The sequence below is a fragment of the Aspergillus saccharolyticus genome (genome assembly GCF_003184585.1).
Source record: "Aspergillus saccharolyticus JOP 1030-1 unplaced genomic scaffold BP01scaffold_17, whole genome shotgun sequence".
NCBI lineage: Eukaryota > Fungi > Ascomycota > Eurotiomycetes > Eurotiales > Aspergillaceae > Aspergillus > Aspergillus saccharolyticus.
This window is the reverse complement of record NW_020290627.1, coordinates 71,638-92,858: the sequence shown is the minus strand read 5'-3', so window position 1 is coordinate 92,858 and position 21,221 is coordinate 71,638. Positions and strand designations below refer to the sequence as shown.

The 21,221-nt window shown below is 50.2% G+C and overlaps 5 protein-coding genes and 7 non-coding genes across 12 annotated transcripts, besides 3 other annotated features; 4 read left to right on the top strand and 8 right to left on the bottom strand.

Moving 5' to 3' along the window:
• Positions 1–960: 960 nt before the first annotated feature.
• Positions 961–1,644, bottom strand: BP01DRAFT_383066 (uncharacterized protein; the record flags this gene model as incomplete). Its single annotated transcript, XM_025577402.1, has 1 exon — positions 961–1,644. One exon carries the CDS (start codon positions 1,642–1,644, stop codon positions 961–963), a length of 684 nt encoding a protein of 227 aa, XP_025430817.1.
• A 1,503-nt stretch (positions 1,645–3,147) lies between these two features.
• Positions 3,148–3,607, bottom strand: BP01DRAFT_357181 (uncharacterized protein). Its single transcript, XM_025575135.1, has one exon. The coding sequence runs from the start codon at positions 3,424–3,426 to the stop codon at positions 3,163–3,165; it is 264 nt and encodes an 87-aa protein (XP_025430816.1). The 5' UTR covers positions 3,427–3,607; the 3' UTR covers positions 3,148–3,162.
• A 1,536-nt stretch (positions 3,608–5,143) lies between these two features.
• BP01DRAFT_t177 lies at positions 5,144–5,215 on the top strand. The gene has a single exon. It is a non-coding gene; the product is annotated as a tRNA-Glu (tRNA).
• Positions 5,216–6,030: 815 nt separating this feature from the next.
• BP01DRAFT_t176 lies at positions 6,031–6,102 on the bottom strand. Its single transcript has one exon. It is a non-coding gene; the product is annotated as a tRNA-Glu (tRNA).
• Positions 6,103–7,007: 905 nt separating this feature from the next.
• On the bottom strand, positions 7,008–7,081 carry BP01DRAFT_t175. Its single transcript has one exon. It is a non-coding gene; the product is annotated as a tRNA-Ile (tRNA).
• A 701-nt stretch (positions 7,082–7,782) lies between these two features.
• Positions 7,783–7,874, bottom strand: BP01DRAFT_t174. Its single transcript has one exon. It is a non-coding gene; the product is annotated as a tRNA-Pro (tRNA).
• Positions 7,875–8,068: 194 nt separating this feature from the next.
• Positions 8,069–9,294, bottom strand: BP01DRAFT_366062 (uncharacterized protein; the record flags this gene model as incomplete). The annotated part of the gene is made up of 5 exons (XM_025576392.1): positions 8,069–8,193; positions 8,304–8,382; positions 8,531–8,589; positions 8,876–8,882; positions 9,031–9,294. The coding sequence occupies 5 exons, from the start codon at positions 9,292–9,294 to the stop codon at positions 8,069–8,071; spliced, it is 534 nt and encodes a 177-aa protein (XP_025430815.1).
• Positions 9,295–9,417: 123 nt separating this feature from the next.
• On the top strand, positions 9,418–9,973 carry BP01DRAFT_383065 (uncharacterized protein; the record flags this gene model as incomplete). The annotated part of the gene is made up of 2 exons (XM_025577401.1): positions 9,418–9,861; positions 9,923–9,973. The coding sequence occupies 2 exons, from the start codon at positions 9,418–9,420 to the stop codon at positions 9,971–9,973; spliced, it is 495 nt and encodes a 164-aa protein (XP_025430814.1).
• A 155-nt stretch (positions 9,974–10,128) lies between these two features.
• Positions 10,129–10,612: a sequence feature (Protein overlapping with rRNA (BP01DRAFT_383064, PYH44831.1) was converted to a misc_feature.).
• A 1,109-nt stretch (positions 10,613–11,721) lies between these two features.
• Positions 11,722–11,848: a sequence feature (Protein overlapping with rRNA (BP01DRAFT_383064, PYH44831.1) was converted to a misc_feature.).
• Positions 11,849–12,306: 458 nt separating this feature from the next.
• Positions 12,307–12,517: a sequence feature (Protein overlapping with rRNA (BP01DRAFT_383064, PYH44831.1) was converted to a misc_feature.).
• Positions 12,518–13,171: 654 nt separating this feature from the next.
• On the top strand, positions 13,172–13,271 carry BP01DRAFT_t178. The gene has a single exon. It is a non-coding gene; the product is annotated as a tRNA-Ile (tRNA).
• Positions 13,272–13,561: 290 nt separating this feature from the next.
• Positions 13,562–16,573, bottom strand: BP01DRAFT_341480 (FAD-dependent oxidoreductase; the record flags this gene model as incomplete). The annotated part of the gene is made up of 6 exons (XM_025573447.1): positions 16,470–16,573; positions 16,061–16,393; positions 15,717–15,991; positions 15,283–15,653; positions 14,441–15,219; positions 13,562–14,378 (listed from the first exon to the last, which is right to left on the bottom strand). The coding sequence occupies exons 2-6, from the start codon at positions 16,360–16,362 to the stop codon at positions 13,562–13,564; spliced, it is 2,544 nt and encodes an 847-aa protein (XP_025430812.1). The 5' UTR covers positions 16,363–16,393; positions 16,470–16,573.
• A 934-nt stretch (positions 16,574–17,507) lies between these two features.
• On the top strand, positions 17,508–17,581 carry BP01DRAFT_t179. The gene has a single exon. It is a non-coding gene; the product is annotated as a tRNA-Val (tRNA).
• Positions 17,582–17,933: 352 nt separating this feature from the next.
• Positions 17,934–18,007, bottom strand: BP01DRAFT_t173. The gene has a single exon. It is a non-coding gene; the product is annotated as a tRNA-Val (tRNA).
• Positions 18,008–21,221: the final 3,214 nt, after the last annotated feature.

Here is a 21,221-nt window from a genome sequence, read left to right as displayed (position 1 = left end):
CTGGTATCATGCATGCAGTGCATTAATCTTTCTTTCTGTTGCTTTTCCTGTTCTGGTTAGAGCATACAACATCTCTCAGATTGTTGTGAATGAATGCGATGAGACACCATACAACCACCGGAACCACGCTTGAGTTCGTATGGTGTAGGTATGGAGTATGTACACTTCTAATATGATAGTTGGATCAGTTTATAAACTGGGCAAATGTGGTGCAGCCTCTCCAGCTAAGTCAGTGGGACTTCCAGCCTGCGTCATTCCCAGGTCAATTTTCAGTTACCAGCATCTATTTCCGTGAGTATACCATGCAAGCACCCCCACCCCAAAGACATATTGCCTCGTCTACCGAGAGAGGAGTTTCAGACTAGAGCGACATCGGTGACGACGACACCAGAACACCAACGGATATTCAGAAAACGAACCATTCATGGTTATAGAACAAAAATTGCGTGACCAAAGCGAGATCATTCAAAGTGTCTTGACTCGCCAACTCCCGATTTCCATCCGGCGGTATGTTCTAGCGGTAGAAGTCAGTCGCCGACTGATTTTGACTGCACAGTCACAGCCAGAACTCCAATATCAAGCCGGTAATATTCTAGGCACCACATCAACGTTTCAGCAAAGTCAGCAGTGCTTCTCATGTATAGACTTATTGGGGTGACAGGTTGACTTTCGAAATGGGAGGCTTCTCCGGAGGGCCCATCCCAATCACCGGGCAATTGTTCGTCGATGGGATTTGCACAATTCAATACATATAGTAAGTCTCCGAACAAACGAGTAAGATAATCAGATTTCATCCTCCAAGTCAGCTCCCTGTCGACTCTGATTTACTTTTGAATAACGTGACTTGGATTCTACCTTATTCTAAGCTAGACACAGTCAATATCGAGTACTACGAGGTGCATGTTACGCCCCTGACTCGATACTGTTGCAACAGATCGTGAATTTAAATTGGCTCACATCCTAAGCAGTTAAAGTCTTTCGATTCACATTATAGGGCTCATGCTCCCGCCCACATATCAGGCATGCATTGGCAGAGATACAGTCTTCAAACCCGGTTTGCTCCACCACAGGTAGGAGCGCAGTGAAGCCAAAGCCCTCCACGGGAGTCCCCTTCTGCCGGAGACACGCACGGCACCATTCAGCCTCCTTCGGGTCATACTTATTACGTGGGACCACCCTGTTCAGGGGTTTCAGGACGGTTTCCTTGTCGTTGTGGCCGTGAAATGTCGACCGTCCGTCAAACTCGACCTTCTTCAACACAACGGCCCCATCATTCAGAATCTGCGGCTTCTCGAAGAAAACCTGCACATAGTCATTGCGGACGATGTAGCCAAGCATACGCTTGCAGGTTGGGAACCGGGCTCGGCGCTGTCCGATAGCCTTAGCCAGAGCGAAAGGCCCTCTGATCTCCCAGTCTGCAACATCGTCGGGGTCTCCCAAATCTGCCCCCGATGACCACGTGAGCTTGATAGTGCACGTAGCGGGTACGAGGTATCTGCATTCCACTTTCCAGGGACATAGAAAGACCTGATCCCCGACACAAGTATAGTAGTCATTGGGAAGAGACTGAAGCTGCTCCTTGGTGAACTTGACGGTCTTGCAGGAAAATCCGTCCGGAAGAGCGATGGTGTCGCTTGTAGCCATGATCGTTTTGTGTACTTGTCTTTCTTATCCTTCTTCTCCTGTCAAGATTTTTGGGCAGTCGAGATCAGAGTGATTGCTGTCGACCCGCGGGTTGCAGACGGCCTTCATATAGAGGTCAGGTCGTGTAGCTCTACAACTGTGTACTTTCGGCTTTCTTCAGCTTCTTGCTGGAACATCTCATTCAGCTTGCGTGCCTTCGACTTTTCCAGTCTCTTACCGAAAAGTCCCTGCTTGTTGTCTCCTCACTTGCACTGTGCGATGAATACACGCAAGTCTACTCCGGTTGCTGCTATGATCAGTGACCAACATCGCTATCTGCTGAGTCAGATGCCTAGTAGTTTATTGTCAGTTGTGCTTCCTTGAAGGGAAATGGCACGTTCTTTCCTTCCTTCTACCATGGCTTGATTGAGGGTACTGGCATTGTTTCAAACATAGTCACCTCATCCTATAATTCTATAACATTGGAACTGGATTTAGCCAAATGACTGCTATACAGCTTCATTGTAAGGTCAAATACCAGGTAAGTCTTGCTACAGAAATCCAGATTCATCGACGGTTGCTATTGTGTCGGGCAGATCACCTTGAAATGGGATATGCGAGGACACAACCTTGATTTGATCGGCATGTTTCTTCGGGTCATAATATACCCTCTCGATGGAATGGATTCTCGTTCTCTCATGAAGCTTGGGTATTAAGCCGTACAAGTAGTAGGTAGTTACTGTATAGTAAGGTCCGTTGGGATGGCCGATTACGGCTAGTAGCCAAGTCGGCTTTCCAGATCCTGTTTCGGCAGTCACGACATAAGCCTGCTGGGGGCATGACAACTTCAACCTCATCTCCTTTCTGCCAGCCACCGACTGACCAGTGGCGTACGCCAGTCATCGAGCGCATCAACATCTATGTTTCCCATCTCAAATACGGCCCATCCCCCGCTCCACTGGCACGAGCTTAGGAGTGGTGTTTAACCGCGAGTGGCTCTTTGAGACAGGGAAGGAGATCGCCCGCGGAGCGAAGACAAATGCCGCCAATATCTTGCTCGCTCCTACCATGACTACCATCCGGTCTCCTCGAGATAGTTTCTCTCACGGTTCTCCTGGCAAGGCACGGATCACTCTGAGTCTGACGATCCCTTTGAGGAGGTCGAAGCTATGAAACCTTCTCGGAAGACCCCTGCGATGTGGCTAATGGTCCAGAGACCAAACGCACGGTATCGGGTGCTAAATTGACGAGCAAATACTGCGCGAGATCCAGATGCTGCCTTTTCGGTTGCTGATGATATGGGTCAGGCCCTTTGTTGGATGATCAGGCGTGTTACCACGCTTGTTGATGCACGGGTCTTACAGAACGATGAGCTGTTGGTATGGATGCTTGTTTCGACCAAAACCGCGTCATTGGGACATATGTTCCTGGTGAGTCCCCTTTGGTCCACCAGGTGCACGAGCTGAGCTGGTCTTTGATGGGCTGGTTGTCTCCAATTGAGCGAGGTGTACTGAAATTCAAACAGTATCAATGCACTGGTCAATCCGGAGACGCCAGGGGCGCACGAGGCGGCGCTGTGGGAAGCTTGCGCGGGCAGTGGATTATGGTGAAATCTCCGTTCAGGCTTTCGACGAGCTTAGCCCACAGCAGACTCCAGCTTGCTGTCACCTCAACAGATTCGAGGGTCCCGAATATCTGGCCGAGAATAAGGTAGAGAATCCAGAGAGCAACGGGCTCATCCGTGACAGCGAAGCAGAAGGAATGGTTCTCTTGCAAAATTAGAGTATCCTTCAGTTGCCCCATATGCCACAGTGGCTTTGATAGTACACTATGCAATGAATGCCAGTCGCACAGGAGGTGGGAGCCCGCGAATGCATTGATTGCACGCCGTCTCTTCCAGCCAAGGTTTTACCCGCTCTGGTTTCGAAACAATAAAATGTCTGATGTCCTGCCATATTTTGATCACTCACTTATCTTGCCTCAGACACAAAGATGCAGCAAACGAGTCAGTCAAATTCCAATAGTCCAATAGCCCCGTCATTGCTGAGGACCCGGTCTAAGTGGAACCAAAGCACAGGCAGAGTACACGGTTAAGAGGAAGTAGCCGGAGTATCTCGACCGAGATTACTGCACGCAGGTTAGTTTGAGGGTTTGCCCTTTCTTGTCTGGAGAAGATATCGAATCCGCCATTTCGACTGGACCCAGTGTCTGCTACGTCACTAATCACAAGGCCTTTGAAAGGCATCGGGAGACCGACCTGCGTCCGGACACCCTCTACTTCTCGAGGTCGAATTGGGGATGGCGTTTCACCTGTTCCATGCAGGTAGTCATGTCATACATTCTGGTGCTGGGTTTGTGGAACACGGATCCTGCTGTCCCCCATGCCAACCCATTATTCGGTCGAATAATCCAGAGGTCAGCTCTGCGGTTTCATGAGTTCAGCGCTATTACCAGCATGATTGAGAGCGTACGCACAGCAGCACAGAAAGCAGATTATGTCGTCGTATGTGCGGGACAACGAATGAGTTTGGTATCGAAGGCCCTAGTTGGAAGCCGTTGAGTCTCCTAATCCCTGCAATACGAGCAATGCCCCGCCGTTGCTGCGGTGACTCCCCATATCATCGTTGTCACTTCAGGGGGATACCTGGTGGTTCCGCCCAGTTCATTTGATATGCGTTGACAATTGTGCGGGCTCGGTTTCCTAGTCAAGGATGTGGCCATGATTGGCACGCATACTGCGGAGTCACTAATCTCGGCGATCGTCTCCCCTTCTCGTGGCCACGTCGAAATAAAGATAGTACAGGCTTTGGGGACTTCCATGCGGCGAGGACAAGATGACCCTGTACGTCGAGAGGTTGAACATCGGTCATAGAGACTAGGATCAACCTGAGAGCCCTGAGCCACTGTTTTCACTTGGCTTCGGTCCAATTACCAAGTTGATGAAGTCTGCATACCGGACACATCGATTTCAGACTCGGAAGTTTCGGTGACAGTCTTCTGTCGAGTTCAGAATACCGAGACGACAAAGGATGCAATTGTCGCTTAATGCCATGTCAGTATCCCACGGGACCAGTGGACGTCGAACTGCCGTTGACAGGACTCGGGTTTCGTAAAAATTGGGCTTGATGTCCCAAGAGAAGCAATAATTGTCTGTTAGCATTTGCAAAGCTCAAGGGCACTGCTGGAATGGGAGCAAGGACAATAGGATGCACAGGTTGGTCTCTTATCTACGGAGACATTTTCAGCAATCGGTTCTCATGTTGATCAGGGTTCAGCTTGGCCTGTTTAAGACAGGGAGCAGAACATAGTGGTTCTGTTTTCTCGGCTTGTTCGGTCGGGTCATCCAATCCAAGCGAAGACATTAATTAACAGTGACAATCATGCTAGGGCGTCGATACTAGTGGACATCGCCGTCATGACGAGGCGGAACTACTTCGGTCAAGGGAAAGGCGAGTGCGTGGAGATGTCAATCTGTTCTTTTGCTTTTTATAACACCTTTTCAAAGCCAAAATCACACCAGTCCGATATGGTGTAGTGGCTAACATCGCCGTCTCTCACACGGCAGCCGGGGGTTCGATTCCCCCTATCGGAGTTCAATTTTTGCTCGAATCTGCGCTGTTCTAGAGATGCTATTCACGGAATTTACTTATCTTATTTTTGCACATGTGCGAAAAGGCAAGCGCTAGATTTGCAGGGTATTCAGATATTTTGCAGAGCAGGCTCCATATCCCTACTTCATCAGGCTTAGCTCCACCTTTCCGCTGACAAAAACAGCCCCGGGGGCTTTAGGCCTTCCCCGGGGGCTTTAGGCCTTCCCCGGGGGCTTTAGGCCTTCCCCGGGGGCTTCAGGCACCTAGGGGCTTTGGGTAAGTCTTCTCCTCCTCTACATATTATCATTAATAGAACCCTAATATGAAAGAACAATTTGAAGGGACTCCCTAACAAGAATCCTAATGTAAGTAGCCTAATCAGAGTAGACTTGAATGATTCTAATGATCCTAATAACTAAAGACCCGCAGAGAAGAAGAGGGGTAGTACTTACCCAAAGCTTCTAGGGGAGGGAAGAGTAAAGGCAGTTGAGAAGATGAAAATCTACTTACTTCATCTTCCTAACCAGGCTAGTGGCCCACTTCCCTGCAAGATATCTGAATGCCCTACAAATCTAGTACTGGCCATGCGGAAAAAAAAAAAAAAGAGAAAAATAACCACTTACAAGCCTAGCGTCACCCGGGTCGGCAACAGCCTGGTACAGTGACTCGCTTTCCCCTGCACCTGCGTTGAATCGGTATGATCTCGCAGGCTTCCTTCTTTGTGTTAGGTCTCGCAGGCTTCCTTCTTTGTGTTAGGTCTCGCAGGCTTCCTTCTTTGTGTTAGGACAAGAAAAAGACAAAAATATACTGATATGGACTCCGATAGGGGGAATCGAACCCCCGGCTGCCGTGTGAGAGACGGCGATGTTAGCCACTACACCATATCGGATCTTCTTGTGGAAGAGCTGAAAAGTTAAACAGCTATAAGCCAAATGAACGGAAAAGGGAGTGATAGAGACAAAAATAAACCGAATGGAGCCCTCGGCTGCCAATGAAACGCCGATGCTGAGTTACTACACCATAATGTAGGATGTATGAACAGGTCTTCTGCTTGGCTTCGGAGTATGGTGCAATTCTTCTAGGGGAGAAGAATCAACGATCAAAAGACAGTAGCTGAAATTCGATATCATTCTCGTGGCGTTGCACATGATTGTGACGAGTCCGGCGTTTTCAGTTAGTATGGGAATACCAGGATTGAAGGATGCAGAAATGATAGACAGTCTAAGATTCGTGTATCAATAGGTACAGCCCCATCTTAGCATGACCTGACAGTTCCTCAGATCAACCACGCCCCAATAGCAACAAGGCCTGAACCTGCAGAACCACGAAATCCTGCAATGTCTCCCTGGGTTGCCTCGAGAATTCGAAGAATGTTACGAATGCCGTATATAACCTTTACTGGACGTGCGCCATGGACGAAATGATGGTTTGGTCCTTTTCCTGAGCGTGGACACCCGGATTGCCGGTGACTTTTTCCTCGAACATCTTCGGGGCATGAATCGATATTTGTGAAAAATGCATGGAGGGGGCTCAGCGCCCTGTCGAGAAGAGCATAGACACTTATATAGAGGAAGCTGATGGCCCTATGTCAAAATATTTATCCCTTCCGCCGTTGCTCTGCGCGGGTAGGGGTCAAGAAGAGTTGGACAGCACGAGACTGGGACTGACGCAACCAGTTCTAGCACAATCTAGGAGCGAGCAGTCTGACCATATGAATGCAAAAGAAAAAAACGTATCAGGGGGGTTTGTTTACATGCCCCTCGACTCTGGTATTACCCGGAGAGTGCAAAAAGATGGTCCCAGAGGGGCTCGAACCCTCGACTTTAACGTTATTAGCGTTACGCTCTAACCAACTGAGCTATGGGACCCCGTTGGTTGAAGAGTGCTTTATTTCAATGTCTCACTACAACATTGTAAGCAACGCTGGAGAGTGAGGTTATCATGACATCCATGATCGATCGCGCTCCACGAAGATGGTTCAGGACTAACCGAGTCACCCATGATCAGCTGAAGGGCGGGAAGCGAGCGCGGCTTTTTGTATCTACCGACCTGAGTGATGGATTCGGAGGACACGAAATTGATGAATTGTGAATTCATTCTTGGTATCGTGCTTGTCAACATGACTCGGTATGACTCGTGAGTTGGCGGCATTGCATTATCACTCCGCGCATTATTTACCCGATGCACCAGGTCGTACTGCTGGGGCTGCTTGTGTAGGATGACCATGACAATGGGTATATGTGATTGCGGCATCAATGCTTCTTTGATTGTGCCGATCTGCTATAAGCGTCAAGATAGCTTTCAGGATCCATCCTTTTGGATATATATCGCGAGGCATGCTCTAAGCCCGCAAACCATCAGGCAGATGCAGAGGACGAAGAGAAGACCAACGAGAGTCGCATCAAGACAAGGCAGTGACCACCACAGCTGTCAAAGCAACCTGGGGATTGGGAATACAGGCCACCCACTAATAAACCACCACCTACCTATCTGACGCAATGTTCGTTTCGACATCTTCGATGAGTTCTATCTCGATCGAGCAAAAGGATAGAGAAGCAAAAAGAGAATCGGCCCGAGCCGCGGATCGAACGCGGGACCTCTCGCAGATATGCTTGGGTTTGGAATCCCTAAGCGAGAATCATACCACTAGACCACCCGGGCTGAATTGTTGAAATGGTACGGTAGCATAACTTTATAAGGAGAATAATAGAGCTGAGCGTTGTGTATGAGCGGTTAGTAGCCTTGTTGTATGGCGACAGGTTTGGAGCGCGCGGGCATATGTCGTTGGACGTGACAGCGGCAATCACGGAAGGATCTTAGCGCAGTCAGCTGGTCATCTATCTTGGACTTTACTATCAAGGGCCTAGCGCCCTCGCCAGTACCGGCGAGCTGACGGACACCCGCGAGTAGCTGGATGCGTAGGCGCCAAGTATAGGGCGTAGCGTTTCCTTTGTGATCCTACCGCCTTTCAGCCTCTGACCTTGATGAAGAAGTAGTAGTAGGGCCAAGCTCAGAGCTATTCAATCCGAATACCTAAGACAAAGCTATTCATGGTGTATCTCGATCTTATCCTGGAACTCATTTACTTACTACTTGGTGGTAATTTGGCTAGCAACCCGTCATTCTCCCGCAGCATCCCGCAGCAGCCCGAGACCACTGCCCTAACCTGCTGTACCCGCCAAATTCAACGGGTTAACCATCCGCTATTTGTCTCAAACAAGTGACCTCGTGATGTGACCAAGCAGAGCAGCCAAATTTCCACAGACATCCCACAGGGCAGTGCAAGTGCCAGATCCCCATAACTTATTGACACAAACCTGCAGAGCCGGCCATCCCCTCCCCCCACTCTTTTCCATGGAGGCCATGCGCAAACGGCCTACAAGAGACAAGCAACAATGGCGTTATCTACACCCCTTTATACCCCCATCCAGTCATACCTTTGGCATTGTCTTCTAAGCTCTTTGTTCCAGGAGCCCTCCCCTGCACCCGACAACGGGGTCATTGTGCGGACAGAACGTTATTTGTGCCTATCGAACAAGCCCCCAGCACGAAATTCCCCATCAGTAGAGGCAGACAATCCCAAGGTCTAACCACTATTCCCTGCTATAAGAAACCTTTAGTCCTTCACGACCTCCCCCGCGGGTCGTGTCTGAATTGGTTACCATGTTTCTACGACGAATAGTGGCAACAGTGTTACCCTATAGCCACATGTTTGATCCTGATATAGTTTTGATCACTGACACTACTATTCAAAAAAAAAAAACAATAACTGCAAACATAGAGTCGTGGCATCTAGAACGCTACGCAGATGGCTCACAACAGAAGCCACGGCAGAGGTAATTGGGACGGTAGAGGTGGGAGAGGAAGCAGAGGCGGCTTCAACAATCATAATGGGGTAAGAGGAGGTTTCAATCACAACAACAACAATGATCATTTTATTCGCAATCACAATCACGGCCGCGGTAGCCGAGGTGGTTTCAATAATAACTACAACAACAACAACAATGGCCGGGGGAGCCGCGGGGGAGGCGGTCGAGGCGGTAATCGAGGTGGATTTCATAATAACAATCACCACCACCATGGTGGTAGAGAAGGAGGCTTCAACAACCAAAACAACCGTGGTGGGCGCGGTGGTTTCAACAGCAACAACAACAGGAACAACAGGAACAACAGAAATGGCAGGAACAGGAACGGCCAGAATAGGATGAATTTCTACGTCCCACTTCCCAACCCCAGCAATTTTAACCACATTACAGCCAGGCCGCCAAAGAATTGGGGGTTTGCAGCCAGCAATGCTCCCGAGCCTGTGGATATTGAGATGCCCGATGCTCCTCCTTTGAAGAATGCAGGCGTCGAATCAGACCATGATGTTATCATGGGAGGGACCTCGGACAGCGAGGACCCTATGGGGTCTTGGTCTGACTCGGATACTTCCATGGGAGGCATGTCAGACTCAGACATCTCAGTGAAGAGCTGGTCTGATTCAGAGTCCTCAGACGCAGAAGCGTCCGATCCAGATAGTCCCAAGATAGCACGAACTGGCCCAGAGGGGTCGAGCAAGAAACGAATGGCTGCCTCAGAAACCCCTGTCGATGCCGACGAGCCCTCGGCAGATCCAGATTACGTGCCATCCGACGACGATGCAGATGTTTGTCCGAGAGCTCGACCAGGCTCAGGAGCTTTAAGCTAAAAAAGAAGGGTTGCCTCAGAAGTCCCCGTCGCAGCCCATGGGCTCTCGTCGGCAAAGCAAGTCAACCTAACGCTTGCACGTCCGTTCAATCTACTTCCATATTCTCCATAATACTAGAGGTTAGCTTGTTCCGACACTATGCCAATATCAGCTATAGAGCGATATAACCAAGCACATACGACCACAGGGTGTGGAAAATAGGGCTTCCCGTCCGCTCAGCCGTACTCAAGCCACACGCCGGGAGGTTAGTAGTTGGGTGGGTGACCACCAGCGAATCCCTTCTGTTGTATGTTTTTGGTGCATCGTGTGCCATCTTTCGATGACATGCGCCGAAAGGCCGATTTGCTCCTCCAACAGCCGGTATAAGGCCTGCCACAGCTCCTTCCGACCCGCCGAGCCAGACTTGGAGCTGTGAATCAAGAACAGATCCACGTATCCATCCTTGCCTCCAATCTTCTCGACACTGGCCACCAGCTTCTCGTAGGTAGCTTCGGAGGACCCGGCGGGGCTGAGGATCTTGGTGGTCATAAACACGTCGCTGCGGGCCAGGCCCGACGAGCGGAGCACATCGCCGAGATCGCCGACCTCCTTCTCATTTCCATAGAATTGCGCGGTGTCAATGTGCCTGTACCCAACCTTCAGGGCGTGAGCGGTGGAGGTGGCATTTGTCGGCGTGGGAACGGTAAACTCCGAAACCGAAGCGGGGTATCTGGACGGAGGAATTTGGGATGGGTAGGAGATCAGTGATGGTGTATTTGGGTGACATGGTTGCGAACTAATATGGATGTGCCCCGGATTACGTGCCAGACGACAGCGATGCAGATATTCCAACGAAGACACAACCTGAGGCAGAGTGACCAAGCAGAAAACGAAAGCGAAGGGTCGCCTCGGAAGCCTCTATCGCTGCTGATGAGCTCTCGGCGGATCCAGATTACGTGCCACTTGACGAAGAGCTTTAAATTAATACTTGTATGTGTGCTGGACCCCAACTGGTTGCCACGAGCAGAGCATTGGTTTGGTGGACATTCAACGTATCACTTATTGCGGGTTTACTAGACTTATAAGCCAGTCTAGAGTGTGGTTCCCTTTGGATACGGACTGACGCGTTCGAGGAGTGGAGTGGATCTCTGTCTCATGAGCATCGAGTTGACAGGTTGGCATAGCGGGTAGAACATCCGCCAGAAGCTTGATTCTCTGCAATGGATGCTTCTCGCGGTAGCAATGTGGATTGACTGTTTAGCGTATTCCTCGCCAACTATATAGGAGATAATATCGAGCAAATCAGTCACCTCTCAGGTCGTCGCACCGCGGACTGTTGGTGCAAATTGGACGGTATGTTGCGTGTAGCTCGGAACCATTTGTATCTGGGACAGTCAGTTAGACTAGTGGTGGTCCAAAAAACAGTACCAACAGGAGGCATACATTGCGCAAACGGCCACGGTTGTACTGGAAGAGAAATTGAGGCATCGTACCTGACCCGGTAGAAATCGATTACGGAGCAATTCCCCGCTGCACACGGGCTGAGTGGCCCGGGAAGATCAACCCGGTCTCTACACAGTAAACTCGATATGGTCACAAGTATATGACGCCGGCGCCCACCCAATGCTCAGCTCTGTTGATTAGTGCTTACAGGCTGTTACAGCAACCCCGTTCAGTGGCCTGGTGTGCTCTTGTTGCGTAGCTGGAATGAATAAGAAGCGGCCAGCACAGCCTTGTCGCTTTCTTTGGCTCTCACCTCCTACTCCACCCCACGAAGTCCTACCTGGCTATCAAACTTCCCAGGGAGCCTGTCTACACAACCATGACATGAGCCCTCACACTACTCCGACTTCACGACCGCCCTCCGCAGTCGCGGCCATGAGATCCACGTCCCGCGGCTGCTCTCCATGAACGGCGCTCGGCCCCCGAATGCCGATCTCGAAACAGACAGCGACCTCATCTGCAGCTACGTCGAGAGCATTGTATCAGCCGGCCGCGAGATCATCATGCTCATGCACTCCTACGGCGCACAGGTGGGCATCAACGTCCTCGCGGGCCTGAGCACCACGCTAGCCAGTCGCAGGGCCTCACCGGCGGCGTGCGCCAGTTAGTCTTCATCACTGCCTTCGCCGTGACCGAGGGGACATCGATGGTCCATGTAGTCGACACGGCAACAGTAACCTCATGTCGGAGGAGGGAGTTTTATTCAAGTAGATTGTACTATGTGAGCCTTTTGCTTTCACGGAATTATGATTAGCCTCTAAGTCTGTAGTATCCATGGTTGCAGTTTTATGAGGTACGTATGTGGCCAGATCAGCCCTTCCGTACCTGGCGGCGCAGTCAACTCGTATTGGTGCTTACCATGATTGTACAGTAGCGCCGGGCACTTCGACGGACTGCCCGGCTAAGGAGGGAGGGCCCCACTGCGTAAGCCACTCCCAGCGGCCTCCGGGGCGATGATCAGGAAGCGGGCCGCGGCAAACGGTTCCCTCCGCGCGACATGTGCACTTTTCAGGTACGAGCTGGACTCGAGGTTGTTGCACTCACATCCAGTTTCGACATGCTGGCTCGGTGCGACTGAGCGCTTGCCGGGAGCGCAAGTTCCGGGCAACTTGGTGTTGTTCGTGCGCGACATGGCGAACAGGTTGTAGGACGTAGTGGGATAGTATATCGTTTGTCGAGGTGGATGGTTTCGATACCATTATAGGTGCCTCGGGGTTGTATCGAGGCAGCTCAGGTATTCTGTGGGTGGGTTGAGTGAGCAACGACGTGTCCGCGCGAGGACGAACTCGCTTTCGGATGCTTCAAGTTACATGGTGCCGTGGTGAGGGCGGTGACATGCAGGAATACTGTGGCTGTCTGGTGCAGTGCCCTTTTCTACATCTAGGTCCTGGGAAGAGGTCTTCGGGTGCTCGGCTGCTTGCAGAATAGACCAGCAGTCTCGGACGAAGCTTCCGATGGTTAAGTTCACGTATGGTGAAGAGTGTTAGGCGACATGCTCTGAGCGGATATTTATATCGAAGCGGCAGCCACCTATCCACCACCCCTCAACAAACAAACAAGCCATAAACCAAATCACATATTTTTCACAACACAAGCCCAATAATTGTTCCAAGCCGGCTTGATGCGTCCCGGGCCACGATACTGAAATCAAATGACGAACCGAAAGACTCATGGTTCACAGCAAACAGTCAAGTAAAGGACGAATGACAGTGAGAAAGAAGGGTTCTATAAGTCCCAACCAAGACGCCACCAGGCATCAACTTGGACCAGATGGTCGAGTTGGTAGGTCCTCGTGGCCAAGTTGGTTAAGGCTTCACGCTTATAATACGAAGACATGTACATGTATCGTATCGTGACGATCGGCGGTTCGAGCCCGCCCGGGGACATTTCTTTTTTGTTCCTTGCGGGCGGTGGCGACTTCCTCAACATACCTCTTTCTCTCTTGCATGATCGAATGAGAAGGATTTCTCCCCCCAAAATCGGGTTGTGCATTGGTATCAGTTTTACGCAATACCCAGCTATCTCCGTTCATTCCCCGTCATGTTCACCGCGCTGCCTGCCAATCAGTACATGCAAATAGAACACAACAACCAAGGGAAGAATGATCAGGGATAAACCAACACTTCACACTTCGCAAGCGTATACGTCACAGTCGAAGCTAACTCCTGTTAATCTATTACTTTCCCCCTTGCATAACCACCTCCCCCTCTGCCAAATGACCACTGCCACCACTCTGCATCGACACCGCCAATTGCTCCAACATCTCCTCCCTCCACCCCCACCCCAGTGCAAAAGTGGCACCTGGCCCCAACGCAAATGTAGATGCAGCGCACGCCCCAACGGCTTTCCACCACGAGAACGTAGCCTCAGACCGCGACTCCTGTCGTTCCTTTAGCTCTCGGAACCTCAAAGCGAGCCAGACAAACCCGCTAGCCACGGACATCAGCTGATCATACTGCAAGGCCAGGGTGATACCCTGCGAGAAGGATGTCACGGGGGCTAGATGCTCTGTCAGACCAGGGAAGAAGAGACTGGCCATAGGGGTACCCTGGGGCTTGGTGAAGCGGGTGTAGATAAAAGTGAGACCGGAAACGAGGGCGAGAGTGCGGTAGAAGAACCGGACAGTACGTATGTTCCTCCTCTGTATCTTGGTCTTGGCGTCGGGGTCGGCCGGGGGCGGGCGGGGAAAGAGGCGCCTCGCGAGGAGGGCAATGGGAAGCTGAAGGAGGGGCAATGTCACGGGGAATAGTTGCCAGATGGCATTATACCAGTGACGAGTCTCGATGGCGCGGGGGATGAAGTTGGCGTAGGTGATGAGGTTGTAGCTACCGAGCAGGGAGACGAGCAATGCCCCTGTTGTGGACGGGTCGATGATGCGGTTGTGGCCTGGCAGGATGCGGCTGAGAGGCGTGGCGATGTATTCGACTGCAAAGTACAGGGGCGCGATCATGCCGATTCCGCAGAATTGAGAGGCGATGCCGGCGGTTATGGGGCTATCGGAGATGGAAGGTCAGCAACAGGGGAAGGAGATTAGAGTAGGCGGGACGGTGCTTACAGCAACACCTTGTACCATGACTCGGAATTGCGGAGGCTTTCCAGGAGCCAGATGCCATAGACGGGGCTCAAGTCAGTCATGAACGACAGCATTTGTAGCCGAGACTGTGGGTCAGACCCGCTGATAGATGGTAGAAAGCAGAGAGCCATGGGTCCGAGGAGGTTGTCAAGGAATTGAACATGGTAGATTGGCTCTGTCAGATTGATGACCTCGCCGTTGCTGGCCATCCAGGTTCCTTGAGCGATTTGCTTTATCAAGTATGGCATCGTCTTTTGAACCACGGCTCCCATGGTGGCGCTGGCAGCAGCGTAGCAAGCGACCAATGGAGCAACCTTGAGGGCTCGCTTCCAGGCCTTGTCGGCTGAGGTTTGAGGATAGCTATCGGTGTACGCCATGGTGCACTGCAATGATCGCGCCGGGGCTGGCTCGCAGTCAAGCTTGACACTCCCAGTCATCATGAGACAGTTGAGGTCAAGGAGGTAGCTGCCAAAGTAGGGAAGTATGTAAAACGCAATGAACTTATATTTCGGGGAGGCCAGAGCCTCAATCCGAGTCAGATCACGAGAGCCAGCATAGACTGTGGGGATACGAGCGAGACGCGCAGCTTCCCAGTTCTTCAGGCAGCGATGAATCTCGTCGACTGAGATGGAGGAAGAGGAGGAAGCGGAGATGTTCTTCCCCTCAGACGCATCATGAACTACGAGCGTGGCGAGGCTATTAGCTAAAGACGCTGCGCTCTCGATGGCACACATTCCGCCTTGGCCCAAGTTGGGTGTCATCTGTGCAACAACAGGTATTAGTAACACTACCCCTTGGCTTGTGTATGTGTCGACTCAACATACCTTGTGGATCGAGTCTCCAATACAGACAAAGCGGTCCATGCACCAATGTTTGAAAAGCGCCTCCTCCAAGGGGACCATCGTTTGTGTTACCGTCCTTTGAATCACCTCCGAGAACGGCACAGTACCGGTGACCGGCTTGCCCAGGTATTTTGCTACCTGCTCTTCGAGATCAGCCTGGCTGTATTGCGGTGTGTCGTTGCCGGTATAGACTTTATCCATCTTGGCGAAGAAGAAATAGTAGACGCGCCCATGCTTGCTGGATATCACTAATAGCGAATATCCCTCGCCATATGTCCGATAAAGCATCCCCGATACCAGCCCTGGTGTTGGCTCTGCGATACCGAAGACACAATTATACTCCGACTTCATTCCTGTGTTCCACAAGAAGACAAGATTAGTATATTTTTCATTATCAGATGGAGACGGGTTCGGACTTTTTCTCTCCTCCGCGGTTTCTCGAATAAGCCCTCGGGTTTCCATGTAATCCCACATCCGATACCGGATAGTACTCCTCACACCATCTGCACCGACGACCAAGTCCCCTTCGAAGGTTGTATTATCTGCACAGTGGACGACAACTTTCTCGGGCAGGTGGTCCACTTCGGTCACTTTCTTGTTAAGGAGTACCCGGCTCTGTGCGGCTCCTAGGTGCTTGTAGAGAATTGCGAGGACCGCCTGGCGATCGAGAAACATTGCTGGATACCCAAGTCTGAATTCTTGTTAGAGGCAAGACAGAATTGGGCCCGAAACGTTGTAAGTGGGAAGTAGAATGGCTTACCTCTCTGAGACGAGACGCAAATCGACTGACCTGGTGATCAGCTTGCCGCTATCAGACCAGATTTCCTCTTGCCGGAGCGGCTCCACGAGGTCACGAATCTCGTCGAAGACGCCGATTTGATCAAAGATGCGGCTGCCGTTTGGGTTGATACTGATAGAGGCACCAACCTGAGGCGCAATGTCATCACGCGACTCCAAGACAACAAAGTCGATGTTATTGCGTAGGAGACCGTGAGCGAGGGTAAGGCCAGCGATGGAGCCACCCACTATAACCACGCGAAACTTGGATTGAGGGGCCTCCATGGTATGCAGCAAGCGGTAGATCGCCAGTCACCTAATGTGCAGAAGGTCTTTGAGTCGGCTTTGAGGTACTTCACGAGGGGTGGAAACGACGAGGCATAAATACTTACATTATCCTACTGCGGTGACCCGAGGATCCACGATCGGGAGGGCCAAATGAAGCTTTGTCGAGATAAGTGGGCACTTTTCAGTGCAATAAGATCGGGGACTTTGGACACAGCGGTTGAACCAAGCCAGTGAATAATGCTGGGTTAGCGTCCCCAGGCTAGATGTAGTCATGGACGCTTGAAGCTGTGCTAGTACCAGCTTGCCTCCTGCAAGGAGTTGCGTGATTGTCGCAACCGTACAAGGTCGCTTTCCCCCTTCCCCAAAACATTGTATCATCGCCTCCACGAACAGAATTACCCCATTTTTCCTAGACTGGCCTGAAGAGCAGGCCGGCCTTATCATAAGATGTAATCATACTAGAAAAGTGATTCGCGGTCAAATGATTCAACTCCAGCCCACGACGAGGCATGGAGACGGCAGACCCGAGTTAGAGCCGACAGACAGGCATCCACTGCGCATTCTTGTCCATATACCGCTCGAATCTCGACAGTGCGGTAGAGCACTATCCCTGCGAGAGAAGTTACGCTCGGATGATTCGCTGTATATGCATATTGACCTTTGTTATTGTACCAGGGGGAAGAACAAAAACGATGACACGCATCATCAACCCTAATGTAACTAACGTTCCCTGCGTCTCCACAAGAACAACGTGAGGCTTCAGTGCTGGGACGAAGTGTGACTGGATAGCTCGGATGTTGCATTCCACATAATTTACACTGTTATTGGCATGGCGCTGATGAAGCTGCGATTGAGGTGGAATTGTTGTTCGTATTCGGACTGGATTTTGCTGGTACAAATGGTCTGTTCGTCTACTAACCAGTGGGGTTGGATCTCAGCGGTCATGGCAGCCTGACAGGTGGTGCCGTGGCTGAGTGGGTGTCAACTGTCACTGTGTACGGAGTAGTCCGTGCGATAGGCAGATGATTGAGTCGTTTGTGGTAGGGGGTGCGAATGACGATCAAAAGTATAACTAGATCAGGGGCATTGTGTGACTATCTGTCGTCTGATATTGGCAAACAAGACGATTTCCTCCATCAATTGGCCGGATGGTGTAGTTGGTTATCACGTATCGTTAACACCGATAAGGTCCTGGGATCGAGCCCCAGTCTGGTCATCACTTTTTGACCTTACTAGGTCAATTTTTGGCCAATGTGAGAAGCCAAGACACATGCAACGCAGAGAAATATACATATGAGGGATGATATGCCAATAATTCAGCATATCAAAGAGTATGAGGCTACAGTAACCGTACACTACGTTTGGCATAGCATGAGAACGGTGCCAGATACAGTGTACAACATCAACTCCGAGTCCGTGGTCATATCGTAAGCCCTGCAGCACAGGTGAAGGATTCTTTCAAAGTAACTCAGAGTCTGTAGTGATCTGCTTTCGATCACAGAGGTCTCAAAGACAAAATAATCCTGCACCTTCTACTGATACGAATCAGTATTAGAAGCAAAAAGTAATGACCAGACTGGGGCTCGATCCCAGGACCTTATCGGTGTTAACGATACGTGATAACCAACTACACCATCCGGCCAATTGATATCTATTACTCAGCATCTGTGTTACTAGTCCCACCCTCCAGCTCCAGCCTCCCGGCGCATTCTGTCTCGGAGTCAGCAACGCTTCTGATCTGTTTCAGACGTGGGCAATCTGCTAAGCCCGTGCTCATTCTATACGACCCCATCGTGCTCTTCCAATCGCCATACATATCAAGAATCTGTACCTTGCGACTGACCAATACTTACGTCAATCGCGCCTTGCGTAATTGGACCCATGGCTTTCACAATTATCTTATCTTGGGCCCGGTTTCCGAGAGCCTCATGTCCCTATAGATAGGGGCCAGTGAATCGAATCATACTTACCGTACTGGTACCCCACGTCGTCTGAACCCAAAGTGTTATTCGACAGGGAAACTGGAATTGAGGGACCCAAATAGAACCCCTGCAGCCTCTGAATCTGTTCTCCTGCCAGCTGGTGAATTGCCATCGGGAACCCCCGCTGATGATATTGCAACAACCGTGGACGTCATTCTTCCTTCCATGCAAGCTCAGATAGAGGGTGATTGCGTCCATGATTCCATCCTGGAATCTGAAAGAAGTATGCCGATAATCTGTGGTGATAGATCAGAGGAGTGGGTTTCCCTAAATTCAGATGGCTGCATACTGCACAGCTCTACCATACTGTCCCACGGAATCAGATAGAGGAGAATCTAGATCATTCCTGCTCTTCAGATGCAGGGCTGTTGAGTATTTTTATCAATTACCAGCGTGGTCAGTACACAGAAGCCTGTATGACAGCAGTCGAACACGCTTCTCAGGAACTAATACTAGGGTGTGTCAAGCTTAGGGAGAAGAACCATAGATGGAACGGGGACCTTAGTGGAAGCCACATACGAGCAACTCCTTGAATAGATCACTACTTCGAGTCAGAGAATAGTAAAAGAATTCAATTTGAGCGAGCCAGAAGTCCAGTCAAAGAGTATGCCACTCAATCATGGTTAAACACTGGTGATTTACATTTCACAAGCGAACGCCAGCTCGGTCTCTGCAGAAATAGTGGCTATACCAACCGCTCTTCACTTCTGAGCACCTCTAAAGGTCTCATAGGTCTCAGTAACCTGCAAACTCAAATTCGCAAGTTGACGTTGGGCTCGTTTAATACTCATGCTCGAAAATTGTCCATTGGAATTGCGTAGAGACACCAACGACTGTAACAAGTGCCGACTGACAAATTTGTATGTTAAGTCGACATAGACGCACGCTACTAAGCAGTTGTCGATGGTCTCGTAGATAACGCTAACCAGTAGACCTGCACTCGCACGTTCACTGATCAGAGCCTGGCTCTGGTATGTGAGAGCATCTCGTTCTTCTGTCACTTTTGTGACAAGACATCATCTTGAGTCTTTGTTGAGCGTACATAGCTACCTCAAGTCGGAGCAAGCTATATATAGCTTCTCGATATAAAACCCTCAAGTCTAGATCATGAGATGTTGAATGATGCTTGAAGTTGATTCGTTGAAACCGCAAAGAGTCATCTGCGACTCTGCCAAAACGTTGCGTAGACTGAGAAACATATTTCAAATCTATGTGGCTGCCTCTAGTCGAGGCTAACTACACAGATAAGCTTCGAACCAGTTGGGTTCGGTTGATGAAAATAAATGATGAGTAAGTCTGCCCAGTTGGGTCGTGCACTAGCGACTCTGACAGAGCATCGTGCTGAGTGACAGTTATTATATAACATATACTTAATATCAACTATTGCTGAAACGCAAGCGATGAGGAAATGGATCAGAGCTTTGTGGTAGCAAGGTTAAGTTGAATACCAACAGGTTCTCGTTCGATTTACGACGTTTGAGAACTTGTAGCTGAACTTTTCACCGAATGAATTCATCAGACTCCAATGGCATAGTCGACTTAGATATGCACGCGCAGCTCATTCCTGGAAATGAGGGTTGAGTTGAAGTCTGTGCCAATGCAATGCCGCAACTTGGCACAACAGTCTCTGATCAATCGCTTGACTATCAGCTTTATCTCTTTATCTGTAGGCTTTTGGGTGGCCTTGTCTTCAAGAATCTCGATCTGACACTTAAGAGTATCTTCTCAATCAACTTGAGCTGGAGATACGTAAATAGTTAAAAGCTCTTTCATATGCGCAGATATTGGGCTGTGTAAACAGGGTACATCTGTCCATCTGGTACTGGCTTATGCAATCATCGTTGCATCCTCCTTCGGGTGGACCTGGGCGTGTTATGAGGAATCTCCTCCCTGGGAACATAGATTATTGATCTTCAACGACAATAATCTGACGCTGCCTGACTCGAAAGTTCAAGTGCCGTTTCTGCGTAGCTGCGCTAGATTTGACCGACGAGCTGGGACCTCATGAAACGTATTCCAGTTGCGATTCGCCCAAGGTCCGCAGGACTTGAAATTCAGAGATGCACTCTGACAGAAAGTCTGATCGTAGAGTGCGCTCCAATTTGCGGAAACTGGTCCGACACTCGGGTTTGCTCGTCTTGATGTCGAGTCGGTATACAGTGTTTGCTAAACCCACGAATGTGTCGAAGAGTTGCCGGCTGCTCGTGTGAATCTCGCAGCAGCTTAACGAGGCCAGAATTTGTTCCTCTCGCTAATAGTTCCGAACCGTGCCATGGGGGAAAGGCTGATTTGGAGTAATTCGAGGTTGTAAAGGGCGCTCTGCCCGAGACTGCGGTCAATATTCTTCTGAGCATGGAATAGTTCATTCTAAACGGCTTGCAACGCTCAAATCATAAGCCTGGGACTGTTTGGATGTTATCAAGTCCTGTTGAGGACTGGCAAGACTGGTAAGGAATGGAGCCACTTACGTGCTTGTAATATATAAAGTGAGTATATCAACCCGCAAGACCGGCGATGCAATAAGCTGTACAGCTGCACCGTGCATTAGAAGAAGTTCTGCCAGAGACCAAGCGAGGCATACTTTGAAGAGATGAAGAGAGAGGTGTTGACATGAGAAAGAAGACAAGGGGTAGGAAAACTGACAGTGGAAGAGGAATTAGAAAAATAGGCGAAGTTGATGTGAGAGGTGAGAGCATAGAGAAAGAGTGATGGCAGAGGACTGAAGACCAAGAGAAGAAATTGATATGGATGAAGCCACTGTGAGTGAAAGAGAAGGCAGCGAGGAAGCGAAGTGTGTGTTGTGGATGAGATCAAGGTAAGAGAGGGGAGATGAAGAGATGGAGAGAAGGCGTGGTGTGGATAAAACCAATATAA